Source organism: Petromyzon marinus, unplaced genomic scaffold, assembly GCF_048934315.1.
Source record: "Petromyzon marinus isolate PM22_M1 ecotype Great Lakes invasive population unplaced genomic scaffold, UKy_Petmar_22M1.pri1.0 PM_G_Scaffold_68, whole genome shotgun sequence".
Classification (NCBI taxonomy): domain Eukaryota; kingdom Metazoa; phylum Chordata; class Hyperoartia; order Petromyzontiformes; family Petromyzontidae; genus Petromyzon; species Petromyzon marinus.
In genome coordinates, this window is record NW_027423022.1 from 228,290 (window position 1) to 254,881 (window position 26,592).

At 49.9% G+C, this 26,592-nt stretch overlaps 1 protein-coding gene across 1 annotated transcript; it reads right to left on the minus strand.

Moving 5' to 3' along the window:
- Window positions 1-9,570: 9,570 nt before the first annotated feature.
- On the minus strand, window positions 9,571-26,253 carry LOC142920136 (ephrin type-A receptor 2-like). Its single transcript, XM_076062592.1, has 7 exons — window positions 26,166-26,253; window positions 21,739-22,254; window positions 17,853-17,917; window positions 14,049-14,721; window positions 13,284-13,439; window positions 12,281-12,647; window positions 9,571-9,715 (listed from the first exon to the last, which is right to left on the minus strand). Exons 2-6 carry the CDS (start codon window positions 21,845-21,847, stop codon window positions 12,385-12,387), a joined length of 1,266 nt encoding a protein of 421 aa, XP_075918707.1. The 5' UTR covers window positions 21,848-22,254; window positions 26,166-26,253; the 3' UTR covers window positions 9,571-9,715; window positions 12,281-12,384.
- Window positions 26,254-26,592: the final 339 nt, after the last annotated feature.

Below are 26,592 nucleotides of genomic sequence, written 5' to 3' on the forward strand. Positions count from 1 at the left end.
CTGCGCTACACTGAACAACATTACCAAATACACTGAACATAATGTGCCATCTGTTTAGCCGTTAAAAGAATTGAGGAGAAAAAAATAACCATGCGTGGATTTTGTACCAATCTCATAGTGTTAGCCCAAAGCCACCCAGACGCTTCCATTAAACAGTGCGAACTGTGTCTGCTACTTGTTTTTATATATTGCGACCTTGTCACTTATGCATCTCTCAGAAAGAATGTGTATTAATGAAATTACGTGTAATTGTAGGGATGACAAAGTCAGGTTCGCAGTTTTCTGCATCGACATGTGAAAGATGCTGCTACGGACAGGTGTAATGCTGTAATTTCATTGTGGATAATTATGTACACTTTAAATGGGCACATTTAATCCTGTGTGTGACTGGGTGACAGCATTTAGATTCAGAATTATCTCTTGCATGTGAGACAAGGGAATCATTCATTGTTTTAGACTATTAATTTAGAGAAAATTGTGTAACTGATAAAACTGTCTTCCTGCTCAAACGATCATGGCATGATATTCGTATTTGTGGTCCTGATCCAGTGTTGGTAATTCCTTTAATATCACCATCAAAGAGTATTTAAACCTGTAATTGACGAAAAAATCTGATCATAACAGCGCAGGTTGTAAAATCATGTTTTACTTGCAAATAAACACCAACGGTTTCTTCTTAAGCAGTGCATTGTGGTTCTCTTACCTTTGGTCACTGTCAAAATAAATCTGAGCAAATCTGACCGACTGTCAGGTAGCACCAATACAGAGATGGGTAACTCTAGGCCCATTTAGTCATTGATCCGACTCATCAGTGTGGTATCATCACCAATTCAGAGAGGGTAACTCTAGGCCCATTTAGTCATTGATCAGACTCATCAGTGTGGTATCATCACCAATACAGAGATGGGTAACTCTAGGCCCATTTAGTCATTGATCAGACTCATCAGTGTGGTATCATCACCAATACAGAGATGGGTAACTCTAGGCCCATGTAGTAATTGATCAGACTCATCAGTGTGGTATTATCACCAATACAGAGATGGGTAACTCTAGGCCCATTTAGTGATTGATCAGACTCATCAGTGTGGTATCATCACCAATACAGAGATGGGTAACTCTAGGCCCATGTAGTCATTGATCAGACTCATCAGTGTGGTATCATCACCAATACAGAGATGGGTAACTCTAGGCCCATGTAGTCATTGATCAGACTCATCAGTGTGGTATCATCACCAATACAGAGATGGGTAACTCTAGGCCCATTTAGTCATTGATCAGACTCATCAGTGTGGTATCATCACCAATACAGAGATGGGTAACTCTAGGCCCATTTAGTCATTGATCAGACTCATCAGTGTGGTATCATCACCAATGCTCACTGCAGTGAAGACTGCCTCTGGCAAGCCACACATGTAGAGTTACCACTTTCACACCGCGGGGTCAATTAGCTGGGCTAATTCAAAGCAAGTTCGAGAAAAACACAATACAAACTCAGCGTATGATGTCACGCTACTGCTAAGGCAAGATGAGCCCATCATAATAGTAACACTGTGTGTCTGTGTACACCTATGTTAATCACACTGTGTGTACACCATGTTAACCACACTGTGTGTGTACACCTATGTTAATCACACTGTGTGTGTACACCTATGTTAATCACACTGTGTGTGTACACCTATGTTAACCACACTGTGTGTGTACACCTATGTTAATCACACTGTGTGTGTACACCATGTTAATCACACTGTGTGTGTACACCATGTTAATCACACTGTGTGTGTACACCTATGTTAATCACACTGTGTGTGTACACCTATGTTAACCACACTGTGTGTGTACACCTATGTTAATCACACTGTGTGTGTACACCATGTTAATCACACTGTGTGTGTACACCATGTTAATCACACTGTGTGTGTGTACACCTATGTTAACCACACTGTGTGTGTACACCTATGTTAATCACACAGTGTGTGTGTACACCATGTTAATCACACTGTGTGTGTGTACACCTATGTTAATCACACTGTGTGTGTGTACACCATGTTAATCACACTGTGTGTGTACACCATGTTAATCACACTGTGTGTGTACACATGTTAATCACACTGTGTGTGTACATCTATGTTAACCAAATGCCAACGTTGGCTCAACGTTGCATGTTTACTGGGTTTGAATTAAAATGTTGTGTTCTCGATGGAGTAATTTCTGCCCCTCTAAAATTTTTCAACGCTTTTACCGAAATTGATTCCCCTGTTTGCCGTGGTCAAATTCTTGTAATAAAAATGTAGTCTACTACATTTAATACAGGCTATGACAATGCATAGCCTGTATTAAAATCGGCGTCAATTCATCAATTTATTTCCTCCTTTCCAGCAATTAAAAATAAGATTTATGGACGGCATCTTTACATTTTTTTGTGCAGGTGGGAAAAACGCCGCGGTCCCTAAACTGCGGAATCGTCTCGCGCGACGAGCAGGCGCCGCGTGTCTGAGGCGCGCCTGCTCCGTGCGCGTGTTAACGAGTTACGGACAGCATCACACACACACACAAAAGTAGCACGTTGAAGATTAATCTATAAAGTAATCAATCAATTAAGCGGCTCTTTTAAAGCAATTATAAAAAAATTGCATGGACGGATTATTAATTTGATGTTTATTTGGCTAGGTCAATGAAACGCCGCGGTCCCTAAAGTGTGGAATCGCCTCGCCGGAGAAGCAGGCGCCACGTCCTTCTCTCACGGCGGTGAGTTATAAACTTTTTAATTATTGTTGTTATTATTATTGTTATTATTGTTAATCTTTAAAGCTTGTGATCAAAACGTCGTCCACTTCCCGTTGTCCACTCGACTGCTTCTTCTTTACCTTTTAGCGCACTTTAAAATAAGAAGGCGTTGTTTAAGAATAAAACGTTGTTATTGTGTGTAAAGCGTTTCCAGGGTAGTCCTCGACTTACGACGGAGTTGCGTTACAGCAACCAACACCGTAACTCGGAAATATCGTCCTTAGCCTAGCCGGGAGTCTTACAGAATGGTGATAATTTAGCAAAAACAGAGATAATTTACAGTAGTGCAGTATAAACTATATACCGCATGTATTTATTACAATACTGTATTGCACAGTGAAATGTAAAGTTAAACAAACAAGGTAAATTCTTAGACTATGAGCTGCAATTTAATATAAAGTTTTTTCCAGGAAACAATACTATCTAAGCTATAACAACTTTAAACATGCATTGAACGTAGCGTATCGTATGTTGTACTGTACTCGCCAAGATTCGTACCTCGCACGTCGCTGCGTTTGCCTGCCGCGTGAAATTTAAAATATTTTAACAATTTTGCCTTATCGTAAGATCGTAATAGCGTAAGTCGGGGGTCGTCGTAAGTCGGGGATCGTCGTAAGTCGGGGACCGTCGTAAGTCGGGGACCTCATATGCTGCCCTGCAGGCTGTCACCACCTGGTATGTCACCTCGTGTGTTGTCATCACCACGTGTGTTGTCACCACCACGTGTGTTGTCACCACCTCGTGTGTTGTCACCACCACGTGTGATGTCACCACCACGTGTGATGTCACCACCACGTGTGTTGTCACCACCACGTGTGTTGTCACCACCACGTGTGTTGTCACCACCACGTGTGTTGTCACCACCACGTGTGATGTCACCACCTCGTGTGTTGTCACCACCACGTGTGATGTCACCACCACGTGTGATGTCACCACCACGTGTGATGTCACCACCACGTGTGATGTCACCACCACGTGTGATGTCACCACCACGTGTGATGTCACCTCGTGTGCTGTCACCACCACGTGTGATGTCACCACGTGTGCTGTCACCTGTTAATGAACTCCGCGTTCAAATCCAATTAAAATTAGTTTTATACATTTGTGGCGGCCCATTGTAAAACCTCAACACACTGAGATGTCTCAGAATATTGAAGTCAGCAACCCCCCCCAAAGTCAAAATCCTGGCTCCTAGCCCACTGACCCTCCTCCACCTACAACACGTGGAGATCCCTTTATACAGCAGTGGCTTGGCAAAGAGTTGCAAATAATGATTGTTTTATATTTTTATTATTTTATTGTTTCCCTTCTACGTGGTGACTTTCCCGAAAGAACCAAGAATATAATAATAAAACAATAGTAATATAATAATAAAATATTATAATAACATTTAATATATAATATAAAATATATAATAATAAAATATTTTAATTGAATATTATAATAGTAATATAATAATATAATACATTTTGATTTAAAGCTTTCGTGACTGCAGGGATTCATATTCTTGGTTCTTTCAGTAGAGTCACCTGCACGTAGAAGGGAAACAATAAAATAATGAAAATATGAAACAATAAAATTGTTCTTGCTGTGGTTTTTCTTGCTGTGGTTTTCACACCTGATGGTGATTGCTTGTGTTGCAGTCGAAACGTCGTGATAATTTTATTGTTTTACATATTTTTTTATTGTTCCCTTCTACGTGGTGACTTTACCGGAAGAACCAAGAATAATATAATAATATAATAATAGGGGTTATTCCTCTTTTTTTTCTGGCAATAAAAAGAAAGCCGTCCCTTGGTGTGGACCAATCAGTTTGAAGGACAATGCATCAAATATTATCATAGTATTTATGTTTTGTTTACATTTTGACTGCAGGTATTGTGGTTAATGCAGTAACATGAATCCTTGTTAAAAGGTTTCAGTTTTGTTGCCAGAAAAAAAGGGGAAACCCCCCTCCCCCTATTATTGTTATTATTATTGTTATTATTATGATGATGCAGTGATCACCTTTGTGTTCGGTGGTTTTGACTGTAGCCGCGGCGAGGATGACCCAGAGTCTGCGTGAGGATTTTATGGTCCTCCTGCATAGACCCAGATGTTGATGAGGCCTGTCAACCCCCCTGCCAGCACCACCACCACCACCATCACCACCACCATCATCACCATCATCACCACCACCACCATCACCACCCTCACCATCACCACCATCATCACCACCCTCACCACCATCATCACCACCATCACCACCATCATCACCACCATCACCACCATCACCATTACCATCACCATCACCTCCATCACCACCACCATCACCACCCTCACCACCACCACCACCCTCACCACCACCATCACCACCATCACCACCACCATCACCACCACCACCACCATCACCACCATCACCACCATCATCACCACCATCACCACCATCACCACCACCATCACCACCATCATCACCACCATCACCACCATCACCATTACCACCACCCTCACCATCACCATCACCTCCATCACCATCACCACCACCATCACCACCCTCACCACCACCACCACCCTCACCACCACTATCACCACCATCACCACCACCATCACCACCTTCACCACCACCATCACCACCACCCTCACCATCACCACCACCATCACCCTCACCACTGTTGTATACGGCCCCTTTTTCCACAATTAATATCCATAAGAATATTTACGGATGCATACACATAGATTTCTTTTTCCCTTCTTTTGTGACAAACAATATATATTTTTTAATAATGAATAAAACTCGTAAGCCAGAAAAACAAAAAAACAGATGTCGGTCATAAACAGGCCATATATATAAAGAAATAATAAAACTCTCAAGGCGAGGATGTAACAGCTATCGGCAAAAATCTCCAGATGAACAAGAGTTTGATGGGCCCCTTAGGAAAGGTCCCTCCGAGGTCAGAACACCAAGAGAGTAGACACGGAGACGCCAACAGGGTAAATCGTATACAATTTTTTTGTTTCTTATTTGTCGGTAAAACAAAAATATATAATTAAAAGGCAACAACAAGAATAAGATCAAATTAACGGTCCTAACGCTCACTCCAATTAAGACCAGGCCACCAGATACATCAGTGAATTATTATCCGATAATTAATTCGCTATCAAATGATTTTCACCTTTAATACTTACTGTTAAAACAAAGCTTGGAGACAAATACCGAGTCACATCAAAGGTTTTCGAGAAGGAATGAGACAATGGGCAAACTTGCGAAAGAGTTTAAACAATATCCCAAGCAACCCCGACCACCTTTGTCTCTCGCAACGCGGAGAAGCAGGAATTACACCTTATCACGAGGGGCCATCTGGAAAAGCCAGCCGGGTTTGATGAGGAGGCACACCCCACCCCACACACGGCAATCAGGCAAACAAAGTTTTAAAGAAATTGCAATATAACATTAATAATAACGTGTTCACCTTACACGACATTCCATTATAGAACCTTACAGAACCAAGGGATATGGATTCCAACAATCAAGAAACGGACCTCTTAAACTCAGGATGATAATTATTTTTCTTTTTAATAATTCCATCATAACAATTCGAACCTCGGTAAATCCGAGAGGTGGCGGGAGGACGTAGTTACAAACACGAGTCTTGGCGAACATGGGACCAAATGGTATTTGAGAAATATAAGTCGAAAGTATAAAGAGGTGCTCCCGACCACCTTTGTCTCTCCCGAAGAGCGCGAGAGAGGAATTTCACGCCAGGGCAAACAGATCGTTATCGCGGGGACCATCTGCCACACACGGGACTTAGTAGTGGCCCCCACCCCACCCTGCACACGGGCAGCAAAAGAGCGAGCGAGCTTTAAGTTAAACTGTCACACATTTATAAACACACAAAGTGACGAAAATTAATAAACTAAGTAAGAGCCAAGGTAACGGGGTGGATTAGGCTGGTAGAATGTGGAGTCGAAATGATATTTGCAAAGTATAGAGAGATGGGAAGATCCCGGCCACCTTTGTCTTTCCCTGCAGCACGTGATAAAATGCATATGCTCGGAAGAGCATCTTCACTTGGAAATAAATCAAATACTATGAATCACAAGCAGGATCATAACTGTGTATGATAAGATACCAACTGTGATGTGAAATGTTAAACTTAAAAAAAAATCTTAACCATTTCTTTGTGCGTCGAAAACGTGTACGAAAAGGGGGGGGGAACCCGCCCCTCTCTCTGGGTGGATGGAGTAGACAACCAGACGCCTTCAAGATGAATCGAAGTGTCTGCTGTCTTGATGTTTATGGCTTGAGGAAAGACCCGAACAGAACCGTGTCATAAATGACACACACACAAACATACACACTGACACACGAACCCCCTCCACCACCGACACACGAACCCCCCCACCGACATACGATCAGATCAAAGATAGCTCCGCCTCGTGAGGGGGAGCCGAGAAGGAGAGAGATTTTTGGCATAAAAAGGAGCCGTTTCAGCATTGAAATCAGCTCATCAGCCCTCGGGGCCAGCTCAACAGAAGAAGACTCATCTCAACTCAGCTCAACAGAAGAAGACTCATCTCAACTCATCTCAGCAGAAGACCCGCTCAACTCATCTCAGCAGAAGACCAGCCATCACCGACGCCGGAGACGCCTCTACAACTTGCCGAATTGGCGAGTGTCGCCGATTGGCGTCCCGCTGCCGCTGTTAGCGGCCAGCGCCACCACGAGCGAATCGTGAGCCTGCAATCTACAACCGCCGACGACGGAGCACCAGCGTGCCAGCTGCTCGCAGACGCACTGCGCGCATTACCTACCGTCCGCGTACAACCGCGCCGCTGCGGGCGTGCTTCTAACGCCGTCTACCAGACGGTCATCGCAGCTACAACAACGTATCTACTCGTTCACCAACGTCCGTCGGGTCCGAACCAACTACTGAAAGAAGAATCAACTGATACGTATGATACACTGCCCCCCACTACACGACAAACCAGACGTCTGCTTGACGCAAAGAATCGATTCCGAACATTGGCCTACTCTTTCACCACTCATACCATTCAACACACACACACGGGTCATTAACAAAGCCTAAAACCTCAAGCCATTGAACCATCCGTGATTGTGGAAACATCGCAACGACCGAGTGAATAATCCATCGTTTTTAAGAGTGTTCATAATTTTCCTCTGTAATATTGTGCTGGGGCTGTACTTCTAACCGCATAAATTACCAACTGACCCATTAACAAGGATTAATTCTTGGCACCTCACCACGGAGCGCCGCTCGCGGGGGTGAAGAGCGTGCTCAACCGGTTCCCTGTCAGGGATCTGGCCACAATTAATTAAAAGATTGGCCTGAGATAAGGATCTAAAAAGGAAACATCGCCACCCATTGAGTCGCGTTGAGAAGTCGATTAGAAATACTTGAGTCGTTCGTTAATATTTTTCTTTCTACATAATCTTGCTGGTATCCACGAATGAAATAACGAATTCAAACGCATATTTGTGCCTCCAAGAATAATACTGGTTGGAGTGCCCTTTCAACGAGTAGCGTTGCATAATAATCAGTCATCCTATTGTTAACAACGTGACAATAATTGCATTAAGGGCCGCGCATGATCAATGACCGAATGCTGTGTTGTGTGACAATTCAAGTAACGAAGCATTGCGGCCATCGAGTGGTGTTGATAAGGTAATTAGAAGTATTTCAGTCGAACGCTTTAAATTCATAATCGTTATGAATCAATGAACGAACATCAACGTGGTACTGTGTTGACGATTTCAAGCATAATAACTTCGCATATCAGAATGTATTAAGGATTGGATACGAATCAAAGACAAAGTGCCGTGTTGTGTAACAATTCAAGTATACGAGTTTGCATATTATAAAGTTAAGGTTTGATAGAATAGTTCGCATGTTTTTAATCTCTCTCTCAACAACCGATCGATTGCGTTACGCGTCGGGAATTAACCACAGGTGCCGCTATCGAGGTGAAACAACGCAATCGTGATGTTATCATGTTAACGCTGTGTTGAAATTCCAAATCCCGAGATTGAGTTTTCATATTATCCAAAAATTAAAGTTAGCTAGAAATAAAATTGATTAAAGCAGAAGGTTTGTGTGTGATTCTTCCTGAAATCCTGCATAATATTGTTCTGCGAATGAGATCTGAATCCTGGGGACCTATCATAAGCACACTATCACCACACATAATCCATAACACACATAATTCATAATGTTCAATCGAGAGTAATCGTATCCTTATCGATAATACGGAATTAAAGAGCAGAGTCGAATCGACTCTCTCTCATTCACGCTCACAACGCCTACGTCACTGCATACGATTAATTGCGTTATTCCAATTCATAACACAATCCTCGTCACCGAGGCTCGACCTGATAATCCATAACGACCTGCATTATCATAACCACGCCCACTCGCATAAATTAATACGATTATCTCTCGAATCAGCATAATTTATGCGCATAATTACACTGATTAACACAATTTCGGATAAATTATGCGAATCTCAAATTTCATTTAATTTTCATTATTTTCATCAATTTTCATAACACCTATATATACAACAATGTTTACTACACACCGCACCAGGGTACTCAATTTGAGGCTGAGTCGACCTAGGGGAGACCCAGGACTCGTTCAGATAATCGTCACCGGTGCCGGTTGCCGTGAGCGGGAATCGAACTCGGGACGCCGGGTTCGTAGCGCAGCGTAGCGCGTACCGCTGCACCACCGCTCAGCACGCACGCGCATGCACATTCACACGCACACGCGCGCAAGTAAAATGGATAATCGCGAGCCGCTACGCACCTCGTCAAAGCATTTGACTTCATAGTCCAGAACGATGCCATTGGGCTGCTCCGGCTCGGCCCAGGTCAACAGGACGGCGTCTTCAGAGACGATCTCCGTGTGGACACGCACCACGGGTGACGGTGCTGCGGGCAATCACAGCACGTGGTCACGCGCTAACTCGTTTGTTTACCCCCCTGGCCCCCGTCTCGAGGTGCGGTGAGTGACAATCGGTGTGCGTTTCCCCTTGCTGCTGAATGAAATACGAGTTGCGGTGAGATGTTCAAACACCAAGCAGACGGACGCCGCTTTGCGAGCCATCAACTCAACTTGCAACAGCCACACACGCGGTGCTTTGTGGTGAACATGCGAACATGGCTATGATGATGATAATAATAACAGATGATGCATTGTCTTTAAGAATAATAATTAGAGTGGTATATGCATTAAGAATAATATAATTATAATGTTACATGTGTAGTGGAGTAACGCGCGCGCTGGGGGGGGTTTGCAAGCGGTGTGCACGGATGTGTGAGGTCGCATCGGGGCGAACAGGAGCAGCGAGAGACGCCCAAATAAGATGCAGAGCGGTGATTGGCTGGCTGCAAATGCAGGCGGACAACTAAGATGCAGAGCGGTGATTGGCTGGCTGCAAATGCAGGCGCCCAATTTAGATGCAGAGCGGTGATTGGCTGGCTGTAAATGCAGGAGGACAATTTAGATGGAGAGCGGTGATTGGCTGGCTGCAAATGCAGGCGGACAACTAAGATGCAGAGCGGTGATTGGCTGGCTGCAAATGCAGGCGGCCAATTTAGATGCAGAGCGGTGATTGGCTGGCTGCAAATGCAGGCGGACAACTAAGATGCAGAGCGGTGATTGGCTGGCTGCAAATGCAGGCGGCCAATTTAGATACAGAGCGGTGATTGGCTGGCTGCAAATGCAGGCGGACAATTTAGATGCAGAGTGGTGATTGGCTGGCTGCAAATGCAGGCGGACAACTAAGATGCAGAGCAGTGATTGACTTGCTGCAAATGCAGGCGGCCAATTTAGATGCAGAGCGGTGATTGGCTGGCTGCAAATGCAGGCGGCCAATTTAGATGCAGAGCAGTGATTGGCTGGCTGCAAATGCAGGCAGCCAATTTAGATGCAGAGCGGTGATTGGCTGGCTGCAAATGCAGGTGGACAACTAAGATGCAGAGCGGTGATTGGCTGGCTGCAAATGCAGGCGGACAACTAAGATGAAGAGCGATGATTGGCTGGCTGCAAATGCAGGCGGCCAATTTAGATGCAGAGCGGTGATTGGCTGGCTGCAAATGCAGGCGGACAACTAAGATGCAGAGCGGTGATTGGCTGGCTGCAAATGCAGGCGGCCAATTTAGATGCAGAGCGGTGATTGGCTGGCTGTAAATGCAGGAGGACAATTTAGATGGAGAGCGGTGATTGGCTGGCTGCAAATGCAGGCGGACAACTAAGATGCAGAGCGGTGATTGGCTGGCTGCAAATGCAGGCGGCCAATTTAGATGCAGAGCGGTGATTGGCTGGCTGCAAATGCAGGTGGACAACTAAGATGCAGAGCGGTGATTGGCTGGCTGCAAATGCAGGCAGCCAATTTAGATGCAGAGCGGTGATTGGCTGGCTGCAAATGCAGGCGGACAATTTAGATGCAGAGTGGTGATTGGCTGGCTGCAAATGCAGGCGGACAACTAAGATGCAGAGCGGTGATTGGCTGGCTGCAAATGCAGGCGGCCAATTTAGATGCAGAGCGGTGATTGGTTGGCTGCAAATGCAGGCGGACAATTTAGATGCAGAGCGGTGATTGGCTGGCTGCAAATGCAGGCGGACAACTAAGATGCAGAGCGGTGATTGGCTGGCTGCAAATGCAGGCGGCCAATTTAGATGCAGAGCGGTGATTGGCTGGCTGCAAATGCAGGCGGACAATTTAGATGCAGAGTGGTGATTGGCTGGCTGCAAATGCAGGCGGACAACTAAGATGCAGAGCGGTGATTGGCTGGCTGCAAATGCAGGCGGACAACTAAGATGCAGAGCGGTGATTGGCTGGCTGCAAATGCAGGCGGCCAATTTAGATGCAGAGCGGTGATTGGCTGGCTGCAAATGCAGGCGGCCAATTTAGATGCAGAGCGGTGATTGGCTGGCTGCAAATGCAGGCGGACAATTTAGATGCAGAGCGGTGATTGGCTGGCTGCAAATGCAGGCGGACAATTTAGATGCAGAGCGGTGATTGGCTGGCTGCAAATGCAGGCGGCCAACTAAGATGCAGAGCGGTGATTGGCTGGCTGCAAATGCAGGCGGCCAACTAAGTTGCAGAGCGGTGATTGGCTGGCTGCAAATGCAGGCGGACAACTAAGATGCAGAGCGGTGATTGGCTGGCTGCAAATGCAGACGGCCAACTAAGATGCAGAGCGGTGATTGGCTGGCTGCAAATGCAGGCGGCATTGTCTTTAATCATAATATAATTATCATGTTTTTGCATAGCATTTAAGAATAATATTATTATAGTGTTATATGCATGTTATAGCTTTTTAAAAAGGAGAATGTATTTAAAAATATATATTTTAAAAAACCATTTAAAAAAAGATAGAAAAAAAATATTCGACAAAAGCGACTAAATATCTAAAGATGAAAAAGAGATTTCAAAAAAAGAAAGACGATGGCCGTGAGCGAGAGGAGGAGGGGGGGGGACGACGACTCACGATCCCGTGACGTGGCGACGTGGACGGCCGCGAACGCCGAGGGGACGCCGCTCAGGCGGGAGACGCCGTTGGTGGCGTGCACCTCCAGGGTGTAGGCGGCGTTCTCACGCAGGCCGCTCACCTCTACCGAGGCGTTCGTCAGCGGGAGCGGAGGCCGGAACCTCACGGCCGGGCCACACGGCGGCGCCGGCTCCTGGCCCCTCTCCCCACCCCCCCCCCCGCCGGGGGGGCGGGTGGAGCCGGCACACGACGGGGTAGGCGAGGTCGGAGCGCCCGCCGGGATTCGCCGGCGGGCTCCACCGGAGCGTCACCGAGGCGGCGGCGGAGAGCGGCGAGGTGACGACGTCCCTGGGGGCCGACGGCGGCTCTGGCCGGGGGGGGGGGGGGCGGAACGGAGTTTATAGAGTAGTGTAGTAGGTAGTGTATAGTGTAGTGTATAGTGTAGTGTATAGTGTAGTGTATAGCGTAGTAGTGTATAGTGTAGTGTAGTAGTGTATAGTAGTAGTGTATAGTGTAGTGTATAGTGTAGTGTATAGTGTAGTGTATAGTGTAGTGTAGTAGGTAGTGTATAGTGTAGTGTATAGTGTAGTAGTGTATAGTGTAGTGTATAGTGTAGTGTAGTAGTTTATAGTGTAGTGTATAGTGTAGTGTAGTAGTGTATAGTGTAGTGTAGTAGTGTATAGTGTAGTAGTGTATAGTGTAGTGTAGTAGTGTAGAGTGTAGTGTAGTAGTGTAGTGTAGTAGTGTATAGTATAGTGTAGTAGTGTATAGTGTAGTGTAGTAGTGTATAGTGTAGTAGTGTATAGTGTAGTGTATAGTGTAGTGTATAGTGTAGTGTATAGTGTAGTGTGTAGTGTAGTAGGTAGTGTATAGTGTAGTGTATAGTGTAGTAGTGTATAGTGTAGTGTAGTAGTGTATAGTGTAGTGTAGTAGTGTATAGTGTAGTGTAGTAGTGTATAGTGTAGTAGTGTATAGTGTAGTGTATGGCGCATAGTGAACGAACTTGCACAGGCCACAGACTGGGGCTCGCCGCTGGGCCGGAAGTATCCATCGTGGCAGGTGCAGGACGTCGCTCCGATGACGCTGCCCGTGCTGTGTGGCGGACACCGGGAGCAGGAGCTGTCTTGGGCCGTCTCCTTATAAGAGCCCTGCTCACACACTGCACGCACAAAGGTCCCGCCCCCCGACCTGTAGCCTTTACAGACTCAGTTTAACACCTTTATTATGAACCTTTACAGACTGTTGGTGCTGTCAGTAGCGAGAGATGGGGAGAGAGATGAGCAGATGGGGAGAGAGATGAGCAGATGGGGAGAGAGATGAGATGGGGTGGGTGAGAGAGTGCGTGGGTGGGTAAGTGGTTGGGTGAGTGAGAAAGTGGGTGAGTGAGTGGATGAGTAGGTATGTGGGTGGGTGAGTGGGTGGGTGAGTGGGTGAGTGGGTGAGTGAGTGGGTGAGTGAGTGGTTGGGTGAATGGGTGAGTGAGTGAGTGGGTGGGTGAGTGAGTGGGTGGGCGAGTGAGTGAGTGGGTGGGTGAGTGGTTGAGTGAGTGAGTGGGTGAGTCAGTGGTTGAGTGAGTGAGTGGGTGGGTGGATAAGTGGTTGGGTGGGTGGGTGGGTGAGTGAGTGAGTAGGTGGGTGGGTGGGTGAGTGAGTGGGTGAGTGAGTGGGTGAGTGGGCGAGTGAGTGTGTGGGAGGTCCGCTGGATCTTTCCACATCTCTCTCGAGGGTAAGCGATGATGAATCTACTAAAACAAATCCCAACGCGTCACCTTGGCAGGCGTTCCCCGCCTGCTGGTACCCGGCACGGCAGACGCAGCTCCCGGGGTGGCCCTCCCACTCGCCGTCGGCGTTGCAGAACATCGCCGGCTCCGGCTCCCCCTCGGGCCGGAGCGCGTGGCCCACGCACGCCCCCGTCACCTCCGACAGCGCCCACGGCCCGTCGCCGGCGGCCGGAGCGTCGGGGAACTCGGCGAGGCGGACCGCGAGGGCCGGGCAGCGCCTGCGGTAGACGCGCACGGACGCCAGCCACGCGCAGGCCCCCGTGTCGCGGAACGCCAGACGGAGGCCGCCCCGGGAGAGGGGCCCCACGTCGCCCGCCGCCTCGACCTCCGACCCGCCCGAGCCGAAGACGTCGACCTTGGAGAAGAGCCGCCGCTCGTCGTCGGCGAAGACCCCAGCGGCGACGTCGCCGGGGTCGTCCGACTCCCGGTAGTAAACGTCCAACGCGTCGTCGTCGCAGCCGGCGGCGGAGGCGGCGGCGGCCGGGAGGCGACGGGGGCACCGGCGCCGTAAGCCGAAGCGGATCTCGAGGAAGACGCGGCGAGCGTCGCCGCGCGGGATCCAGGCGGTGCGCAGCCACTTGTCCTGCCTGGGCACGGCGGGGCGGCACTGCGCCTGGTACAGCCTGGGCCTTGAGCGTTGGCCACTCGTAGGCTGCTGCCACTGCGGTCGTGGTGAGGGGAGAGGGAGTGGAGTGTGGGAGGGAGTGTGGGGGGGAGTGTAGATGTCACAGTGATTCTGAAACATTGTTCTCCACTCCTTGAATCAATTTTTATAACCTGTAAACCGTTTTACTCGCCTCGCGAGTTCGCATCGCTCATTTTGGTCGGAGTTTATTTGCCGCCGTGTCCTCAGGTTAAAGAGGCCCAACGCATGCTCGCCGATCAGATTCTGAGTGTGGAGCGAGCAAATCCAGATTCGTTGGTTATCGTACTTGGCGACTTTAACAAAGGTAATCTCAGCCACGAACTCCCCAAATACATACAATGCATTAAATGCCCAACCAGAGAAGGGAACACTCTGGATCACTGCTACTCTACAGTCAGTAGAGCCTACCACGCCGTCCCCCGAGCCGCACTAGGACACTCTGACCATGCCATGGTCCACCTGATTCCTGCATACAGGCAGAAACTAAAACTCTGTAAACCTGCTGTGAGGACATCTAAACAGTGGACCAGTGAGGCTGTGGAAGATTTGCGGGCGTGCTTAAACTGTACTGACTGGGATATGTTCACGACTGCTACCAATAGTCTGGATGAACTCACAGAGGCTGTGACGTCCTACATCAGCTTCTGTGAGGACTGCTGTATCCCAACACGTAACAGGGTGAACTTTAACAACAACAAGCACTGGTTCTCAGCAAAGCTCAGAAGGTTGAGGTTGGAGAAGGAGGAAGCGTTTAGGAGTGGAGATAGAGACAGATTCAAGGAGTCGAAGAACAGGTTTAGCAAAGCGGTGAGAGAGGCTAAACGACTGTACTCAGAGAGACTAAAACACCAGTTCTCTACTAACGACTCTGCTTCTTTCTGGAGAGGGCTCAGACAGATCACCAACTACAAGCCCAGAGCTCCCCACACCACTAACGACTCCCGCCTGGCCAACGACCTGAACGAGTTCTACTGCAGATTTGAAAGACAATTGGACTGTCCTGAACTACCCCTTCCCACTCAAGAGGCCCCATCCCCCACCCATACTACAGAGACGACTCTCTCCTTTCAGGAGGGAGAAGTTAATAGACTTTTCAAGAGGCAGAATCCACGCAAAGCAGCCGGGCCGGACTCTGTCTCTCCAGCCACCCTCAGGCACTGCGCTGACCAGCTGTCTCCGGTGTTCACCTACATCTTTAACACCTCCCTGGAGACATGCCATGTACCAGCCTGTCTCAAGTCCTCCACCATCATCCCTGTGCCCAAAAAGCTAAGGCCAACAGGACTAAATGATTTACGACCGGTCGCCCTTACATCTGTGGTAATGAAGTCTTTTGAGCGCCTGGTCCTGGCACACCTCAAAGCCATCACAGACCCTCTCCTGGACCCCCTTCAGTTTGCCTACAGAGCCAACAGGTCTGTGGACGACGCAGTTAACATGGCCCTCCACTTCATCCTACAGCATCTGGACGCCCCAGCATCCTGCGCTAGGATCCTGTTTGTGGACTTCAGCTCTGCCTTCAACACCATCATCCCTGCCCTGCTTCAGGACAAGCTCTTCCAGCTGAACGTGCCCTACTGGATCACAGACTTCCTGTCTGACAGGAAGCAGTGCGTTAAGCTGGGAACACAAGTCTCTGACTCCAGCTCCATCAGCACCAGAACTCCTCAGGGCTGCGTCCTTTCCCCACTGCTCTTCTCTCTGTATACCAACAGCTGCACCTCCAATCATCTGTCCGTCAAACTCTTGAAGTTTGCGGACGACACCACCCTCATTGGGCTGATCTCTGGTGGGGATGAGTCTGACTATAGGTGGGAAGCTGACAACCTGGTGACCTGGTGTAGCCAGAACAACTTAGAGCTAAATGCTCTAAAGACAGTTGAGATGGTTGTGGACTTCAGGAAGAATACAGCCCCACTCACCCCCATCACTCTGTTAGACTCCCCAGTCAAAATTGTAGAGTCCTTCCGCTTCCTGGGCACTATTCTCTCCTGGGACCTCAAGTGGGAACTGAACATCAGCTCCCTCACCAAGAAAGCTCAACAGAGGATTTACTTTCTATGGCAGCTGAAAAAATTCAACCTGCCAAAGACAATGATGGTGCAATTCTATACAGCAATCATTTAATCCATCCTCACCTCCTCCATAACCGTCTGGTACGCTGCTGCCACTGCCAAGGACAAGAGCAGACTGCAGCGTATCATCCACACTGCTGAGAAGGTAATTGCCTGCAATCTACCAACCCTCAAGGACCTGCACACGACAAGGACCATGAGGCGAGCGAGGAAGATTGGGTTTCCTGCCGGTAAGGCAGGAAACAGGAGCACGGCGGCCCTTCCCCGCCCGGTGAGGAGTGCAGCGGCGGCAGCTCCCACACTAGTGGAGAGTCTGGGGGCGTCGGTACTTCGCGGGCAGGGTCGCAGGCAGGAGAGATTCCGGGGGCCGATGACCCTAACATAATCATCATCAGGTGTGAAAACCACAGCAAGAAATTTTGAAAAAAGTGGCGTTTTTTTTTATGTTAGCACCACGGAGAGCGATTTGGCAGTTCAGAAGGACGAGTCCATCTATGTTCGGAAAAGAGGAGGGGGGAGACGAAAAATAATGGATGAGGTCTGAAAGCCACCGTAAGCGTGAACAATCAATTAAGACCCGAAATGGTTTATCAAATCCTTCCAATGATTGCTAAGCCAGAATCCATCTTCTCGGTTGAAATTGTCTCTGTGTTTGTATATGTGAATAGACTCATGAACGAATCTCTCATGGTAGCCAGATGGCTTGCAAAGAACCTCTGTCTTGGAGAAGTCAATGTCATGTGAGCCTACTTAATTATAACAGTGATCTGCCACGGCCGAGGTGTTGGTCCTACCGTGTTTCAGGTCTGCTTTGTGTTCACGAATGCGGTCCGAGACATGTCGTTTGGTTTCTCCAATGTAACTACTCCCACCGAGGCAACTTAGTGTTGTCTGTATTTATTTAAAGTTGCGCATTTTGATGATGTGACGTCACATTTCTCAAACCTCCCTCTCTCATCACGCATCGTCACAAATGTCTGACCCCGCCCCCTAAGTGCGTGACGTCATCTATGGACGCCCCTCCCCCCCCGAACATCCACAGAGGTCTCGTGGCCTCCACGCTCGACTCACCCCGTCGGGCGGGGAGGCGACCCAGCCGAGGTCGCCCTGCGTGGTCTCCGTGTCGAGCAGGTCCACTGCGGCGGGGTGGGTGGGTGGGGGGAGAGACACGCGCACGCGCGCACACAGAGAGAGACGAAGTTTCAAGTTTGTTAGGTACGAGCTGTACTACCCGGCTACGCCCGGGACGAGGATTCACCACGTCCCCCCAGTGGCGATGTTCACACAGCAGAGCAGGTACTCGTTTGATGCCGAGTCGACCTAGGGTAGGCCCAGGACCGGTAAAAAAATAATCGTCACCGGCGGTGGCCGTGAGCGGGAATCGAACTTGGGTCACTACACTACAACGCGTTACGCTTCCACGTGCGCGGGTCACATGACAGATTTGACGTCACAGCTCACTTGACGTGCAAAAAAAATAGATGCATTATTGAGCTACCCCCCTAAAGAAAAAGCAAAAGTGTATTTTTATAATTTTAGGATGGTGTACAGTCTGGAAAGTACCCACGTGGCAAATTTCCAGTTTGTTGCATGTCGGGAAGTACGCTAAACATTTTGAACAGACACTCACAATCACAACTTTGCCTTTTATATCTATGGAGATAGCGCTGTGAGCCATGCGGCTCTCAAGTCGGGTGCAGCCGCAACAAACAAAATATGAACACAGAACATCTTAAAGCGACAACGCGTAACAGAAACATCCTGGAAAAAAACAGCAAATATTTAATATAAAACGCCGCGTGCAAAAAATCCCCACCACCGTGTACACGACGGCTGTCACGGACTGCCGGGGCAAGTGCTGCTGCTGCTCGCGAGTAGCAGCACCTACCAAGGCTACTGGCACTGTGGCATACGACAGCGTGGGTGGCCAGCACCACGCCCGGCCGCCTTTGTCTCCCCAGTGGCGATGTTTACTACACACCGCACCAGGTTACTCATTTGAGCTTGAGTCGACCTAGGGGAGACCCAGGACCGGTTCAGAGAATCGTCACTGACGGTGTTGGCCGTGAGAGGGAATCGAACTTGGGTCGCCGGGTTCGTAGCGCAGCGCGCTAACAGCTACATACACACACACAACCGCCATTCGCCACTAAGTGGCGGTGACATCACGACGCTTGTGCCAGGCCATGTGCACCTTGAGGCCACGCTGGCAGGTCACGGGGCAGACCAAGGTGCCACGGGTCGACTGACTGAGATGACCGAAATGACTGGCTGGTGCACCACCTGTGCCCCCTACTGTGCCAACCTGCTGTGCTTTAGCCACCCGGCGCTCCGCTCGTTGTTGTGAGCGTCGCTCCTCCACCCTTCGTTGTTGTTGGAGGGCGACTGCCTCCAACTGCCCAGTAGCGTCCTTCACGAGCCTCCTCCACAGAGGCCAATTTTGACACCGCTGGTACCAGTCATCGACAAGTCCACTCAGCTCCACGTCCTCCCGTACCACATCACTCCATCTCCTCTCTAGCCCGTGCCGCGCCCGTTTAGCCCCCTCGATCCGGCCGAACTAAAGCTGTTTCGGCATGCGGTGGCTGGGCATGCGGGCTACATGACCCAGCCTTGCCTGCCGGAGGAGCTCATCGATGGGACCTTGCCCAGATCTTTCAAGGATTTGTGATCTCCTCACACAATCCAGTCTGGTTAAACCCAGGATGGATCGTAGGCAGGCCAGCCTAAATGTTTCCAACTGGCGAAAATGCTCCATTAAGGGGGTCCACGTTTCGCAAGCGTAGAGAAGGGAGGGAATGACCGTGGCCGAGAAGACCTGAAGCTTAGTGCGGAGCGACAGACCAGGTAGCTTCCACACAGCGTTACGCAACCGATGAAAAGATATTGCCGCTCGACTGATTCGGAGTGAGACCTCTGCTGTTAAACTGGAGCCAGTCATAAGCACACTGCCCAGGTATGGGAAACTCTCCACTCTCTCCACAACTGCCCCATCACCGATTGGGAGTTGTGGGGGTGGAGTGTCTGATGGTACAAAATATCCAGGCAGGTGCTTAGTTTTGGTGTGGCTGAAGGTAAGGCCCCCATCTCTTAGTGGCACGCTCCAGTCTCAGCAGCAGCGTCTCCAACTCCTCCTCTGAATGAGCAGCTATTACCAAATCATCAGCATACATAACGTGGTTGAGCAATAGGGAGCCATCCCTTGACCGCACCCGGGCATCGAACAGCCTCCCATTATATCTGTACCAAATGGAGATTCCCCCGGTACAGACACACACACTCACAGACACACACTCACACGTACTCAGACACACACTCACACGTACACAGACACACACTCACACGTACATACATGTACACACACTTACAGACACACACTCACACGCACACACGTACACAGACACACACTCACACGTACACACGTACACTCACACGTACACAGACACACTCACGTACAAGATAAGACAAAGATCCCCATATAGCCTTAACAGACTGTAGGGGCAAGTGCTGTTAGCGAGCACCTATGAAGGCCGAAACGGTACACGAGGGGGTGGGTGGCCAGCACCACGCCCGACCGCCTTTGTCTCCCTAGTGGCAATGTACTCATTTGAGGCTGAGTCGACCTAAGGGTGGCCCGGGACCGGTTCGAATAATCGTCACTGGTGTTGGCCGTGAGCAGGAATCGAACCCGGGTTGCCAGGTTCATAGCGCAGCGCGCTAACCGCTACACTATCGCACATACATACACACGTACACACACGTACACACACTCACACGTACACAAACACACACACTCACACGTACACAGACACACTCACACGTACACAGACACACTCACGTACACACACATACGCACATACGTACACACACGTACACACACGTACACAAACACACACTCACACGTACACACACGTACACACTCTCTCTTCATGTGGTCGCGTGGATTTTTCCCTTTCCCTCCGTGTCCTCCGCTTCCCCCACCACCCCCATCCCCACATCGAGAATTGACGTGGCCGCCACGCGGGGCATCATCATCAGTTTGTGGTCACCGCTTGCTGTGCATCATCTCAGCACGCGGTGAGACGCTTCGAGCGGCGTCGTCTAAACAAGCGAGCAGCCTCGCCTGCTAGCGTCAAAGGCTCCGTCGGAGCGCTCCGTCTCGGCGAACGAGTTGACTCCGCGGGGAACGAGAGAGACGCGGAGAGAGACGCGGAGCTTTCAAAGAGCCATCGTTGTGCGGAGCCACGAGCCGCTTTGTGTTTTTGTCACCTTCAGTTTATCAGATGTTTTTTTTCTTCAGTTTCAGTTTATTTTGGTTATAGCCCCTGTGAGCCGTTCGGCTCTTGAATCGGGTGCAACCGCAACAAACACAAAAACACGAACGAGAAAACAGAGTGACTATGTGGTGACTGTGCAAACAGAAAATCCGTGAAAAAAAACGCCAGCAAAAATATTCCTGAAAAAAGCACCGTACACCACCAACGCTGTGTGTGTACCACCAACACTGTGTGTACACCACCAACACTGTATGTACACCACCAACACTGTGTGTACACCACCAACCCCTGGTGCACCACCAACCCCTGGTGCACCACCAACACTGTGCACCACCAACGCTGCGTGTGCACCACCAACACTGTGTGTACACCACCAACGCTGTGTGTACACCACCAACACTGTGTGTACACCACCAACACTGTGTGTACACCACCAACGCTGCGTGTGCACCACCAACCCCTGGTGCACCACCAACGCTGTGTGTGCACCACCAACCCCTGGTGCACCACCAACCCCTGGTGCACCACCAACGCTGTGTGTACACCACCAACACTGTGTGTACACCACCAACGCTGTGTGTACACCACCAACGCTGTGTGTACACCACCAACACTGTGTGTACACCACAAACGCTGTGTGTGTACCACCAACCCTGGTGCACCACCAACGCTGCGCCCACCTTCGTAAGCAGCGGCCACCGCCAAGACGGCGACGATGCCAACGGCGACAGGAGATGGAGCCAGACTCCTGCAGCTGCGGAGGGGCGCGGAGACGGAGCCTGGGGACATTGCTGCTGGTGCTGGTGGTGCTGCTGTTGGTGGTGGTGCTGGTGGTGGTGGTGGTGCTGGTGGTGCTGCTGTTGGTGGTGGTGCTGCTGGTGGTGGTGGTGCTGGTGGTGGTGCTGGTGGTGCTGGTGGTGGTGGTGCTGCTACTGGTGGTGGTGCTGCTGCTGGTGGTGCTGCTGCTGGTGGTGGTGGTGCTGGTGGTGGTGCTGGTGGTGGTGCTGGTGGTGCTACTACTGGTGGTGGTGCTGCTGCTGCTGGTGGTGCTGCTGCTGCTGGTGGTGGTGCTGCTGCTGCTGCTGGTGGTGCTGCTGCTGTTGGTGGTGCTGGTGGTGGTGCTGGTGGTGGTGGTGCTGCTGCTGGTGGTGGTGATGCATGGATCGGCTCGGTTCACCAACCCTCCTCTTTTCCTCCTGCGAGGGAGACGAGCAGGCGAGAGGATTTAAAAGAATGGAATGAGTCAGAGTGAGTGGGGTGTGTACGATTAATGATTGACCCAGCTGGAGAAGACGCCAATGAATTATTAACCCTGGCAGAAGTGAAGGTTTGTTGAGGCTTTCGGCTCCCCTCCCACCTCCCTCCATCCAAAACCACTCCACACATCTCTCTCCTTGTGTGTACGTGTGAGTGTGTGTACGTGTGAGTGTGTGTACGTGTGAGTGTGTGCACGTGTGAGTGTGTGTACGTGAGTGTGTGTACGTGTGTACGTGTCAGTGTGTACGTGTGTGTACGTGTGAGTGTGTGTACGTGTGAGTGTGTGTACGTGTGTGAGTGTGTGTACGTGTGAGTGTGTACGTGTGTGCACGTGTGAGTGTGTGTACGTGTGAGTGTGTGTACGTGTGAGTGTGTGTACGTGTGTGCCCGTGTGAGTGTGTGTACGTGTGAGTGTGTGTACGTGTGAGTGTGTGTACGTGTGAGTGTGTACGTGTGAGTGTGTGTACGTGTGAGTGTGTGTACGTGTGAGTGTGTGTACGTGTGTGTATGTGTGAGTGTGTGTACGTGTGAGTGTGTACGTGTGAGTGTGTGTACGTGTGAGTGTGTGTACGTGTGAGAGATACACGGGGAGAGATACACGGGGAGAAATACAGGGGGAGAGATACAGGGGGAGAGATACACGGGAGAGATACACGGGGGAGAGATACAGGGGGAGAGATACAGGGGGAGAGATACACGGGGAGAGATACAAGGGGAGAGATACAGGGGGAGAGATACACGGGGAGAGATACAGGGGGAGAGATACAGGGGGAGAGATACATGGGGAGAGATACACGGGGGAGAGATACAGGGGGGAGAACTACAGGGGGAGAGATACACGGGGAGAGATACACGGGGAGAGATACACGGGGGAGAGATACAGGGGGAGAGATACACGGGGAGAGATACAGGGGGAGAGATACACGGGGAGAGATACAAGGGGAGAGATACAGGGGGAGAGATACACGGGGAGAGATACAGGGGGAGAGATACAGGGGGAGAGATACATGGGGAGAGATACACGGGGGAGAGATACAGGGGGGAGAACTACAGGGGGAGAGATACACGGGGAGAGATACACGGGGAGAGATACACGGGGGAGAGATACAGGGGGAGAGATACACGGGGAGAGATACACGGGGAGAGATACAGGGGGAGAGATACAGGGGTAGAGATACACGGGGAGAGATACACGGGGAGAGATACACGGGGGAGAGATACACGGGGAGAGATACACGGGGAGAGATACAGGGGGAGAGTTACACGGGGGAGAGATACACGGGGGAGAGATACACGAGGAGAGATACACGGGGGAGAGATACACGGGGAGAGATACACGGGGAGAGATACACGGGGAGAGATACACGGGGGAGAGATACAGGGGGAGGGATACAGGGGGAGAGATACAGGGGGAGAGATACACGGGGAGAGATACACGGGGGAGAGATACACGGGGAGAGATACACGAGGAGAGATACACAGGGAGAGATACACGGGGAGAGATACACGGGGAGAGATACACAAGGAGAGATACACGGGGAGAGATACAGGGGGAGAGATACACGGGGAGAGATACAGGGGGAGAGATACACGGGGAGAGATACACGGGGGAGAGATACAGTGAGGGAAAAAAGTATTTGATCCCCTGTTGATTTTGTACGTTTACCCACTGACAAAGAAATTATCAGTCTATAATTTTAATGGTAGGTTTATTTGAACAGTGAGAGACAGAATAACAACAAAAATCCAGAAAAACGCATGTCAAGAATGTTACACAGGGAGAGATAATGCAATCAATTTATAACATTCTTGACATGCGTTTTTCTGGATTTTTTGTTGTTGTTATTCTGTCTCTCACTGTTCAAATAAACCTACCATTAAAATTATAGACTGATCATTTCTTTGTCAGTGGGCAAACGTACAAAATCAACAGGGGATCAAATACTTTTTTCCCTCTGTATAAAGCGCCTGCATGTTTGTTCGGGTGTGGTCTCAGGTCGAGTTGGGACTTGAGCTGTGTGTGTGTAACATAATCACATCCTGTATGTGTGTGTAACATAATCACATCCTGTGTGTGTGTGTGTAACATAGTAACATCCTGTGTGTGTTACATAGTCACATCCTGTATGTGTGTGTGTAACATAGTCACATCGTGTGTGTGTGTAACATAGTCACATCGTGTGTGTGTGTGTAACATAGTCACATCCTGTATATGTGTGTGTAACATAATCACATCCTGTGTGTATGTGTGTGTAACATAGTCACATCGTGTGTGTGATGTGTGTGTAACATAATCACATCCTGTATGTGTGTGTAACATAGTCACGTCCTGAAGCTGTGTGTGTGTGTGTGTAACATAGTCACATCCTGAAGCTGTGTGTGTGTAACATAGTCACGTCCTGAAGCTGTGTATGTGTGTCACATAGTCACGTCCTGAAGCTGTGTGTGTAACATAGTCACATCGTGTGTGTGATGTGTGTAACATAATCACATCCTGTGTGTGTGTGTGTAACATAGTCACATCCTGTGTGTGTGTAACATAGTCACATCCTGTATGTGTGTGTAACATAGTCACGTCCTGAAGCTGTGTGTGTAACATAGTCACATCCTGAAGTCAACACGGGGAATGGGTTTACAAGTTGTGTAATCTCCTGTAGATGTAGATGCCAACTTGGGAGGTTGAACTTACGAATCTCGGTCCGAACAGGCCGACTGGACATATGGACAGGGGTTTGTTCTTATCGCTGAAAGTTCGTAAGTCGAATGTTTGTAAGTAGAGGAGTCCCCGGATACCACGATGTTAATTACGTGCGTGAAATAGCGCTCAGCAAAGCCCCCCACACTGAGTCTGGAGACTTTTTCTGGAGCGTGCCGCTTTGCAATTCTTCTTTGCCGACACCAACAAGTTTTTGGGCTCCGTGTGGGGAAACAAAAATGACAGCACCCAGAGAAACCCCACAAGTACATTTAGTGTGATTTGGTAACAGGCAGAATTTTAATTTTTGCTTTTTTACGGAAAGGAAATGCACGCAAAGCCCTTCGTCAATCTACTGGATGGATGAGGCCCTGTCCACGCCACTGAGTTCGTGCGGGGTTATTTGACCATACTTCGCCAGAATGGGCAACGAGACTTTCTGAAGGCGAGGAGCATAGACGTGGGATGCAGCGAGCAGCCCCGCCGTGAGTCCTTGGCACAATCCACACTCAACCCGCTTAGCTTCTTAGATATGACAAAATCGGGCGCATTATGGGCATATTCAGTCACACGTCATACTTAGACCATTCAGTTCCGTCAAAACACATCGGGCGAGGAGAGAGCAACGCGATAGATCAGGGGTCACCAAACTTTTGTTCACAGCGGGCCGGATAACGGAGAGAATGACGAGCGCGGGCCGCAAAATCATTCTGTTCAATACTTGGGGGCGGGAAAGATGCGTGTTTGTGTTGCCATGGAAACCATGGTAACGTGTTGCCATGACGTTGCCATGGAAACCACGGTAACGTCAGAGCGTAGGCGGAGCTACCACGAGCCGGGGAAGGACTTGGGATGGCGCGAAATAAGCAAACATTACAATAAACAAGAACATCTAGATACAATAATTTACAATTTAAAATAGTAAATTTAAGGCACATAGCAGTCAGGAGGTCTCCGCACGTGTGAAGATCTCCTAGTATTCTAAACATATTTAAATTTAAATTGTATCACAACGTCTCGTGTTCCATACGTTTTATCAACCAAATTCAAGTACCGTCGGCGGGCCTGATGGACTGACGTCGCGGGCCGGATCCGGCCCGTGGGCCGTAGTTTGGTGACCCCCGCGATAGATGACGTTACCGTGCTTCCTCTCACCTCCTGCAGGGCTCCAAGCGACTTCTCTAGCTGCTGCACCTGACGCTCGAGCCTCCGGCAGCGCTTCGCCCGCCCGTCCGCCTCCTGCCGAGCGGCCAAACCCACCCGCAGATCGTTCTGCAGGCGCTCGCAGCGAGCCCTCGGCTCGCCCCCGGCCGCTTCCAACGCGCTTGGCGCGGGCTTCGACCCGCGAACCTGCGCCGCGTCATCGTCGTCGTCCTGCCTCCTCCCTCCGCGGTCCCGCCTCAAGGCGGCCGCGTCCTCCTCGCCCCGCCAGCGCCTCGCCCCCGCGTCGCCAGCTCCTCGACGCCCACGCCGCCCGCGCGCCTCTCCGGCTCGCGAGGGGACCCCGTGGAGTCGTCTCGCGCGGCACCGGCGGTGGCGGCTCCCTCGGGGTACTCGCGGCCGCCGGCGCTGGCGACGAAGC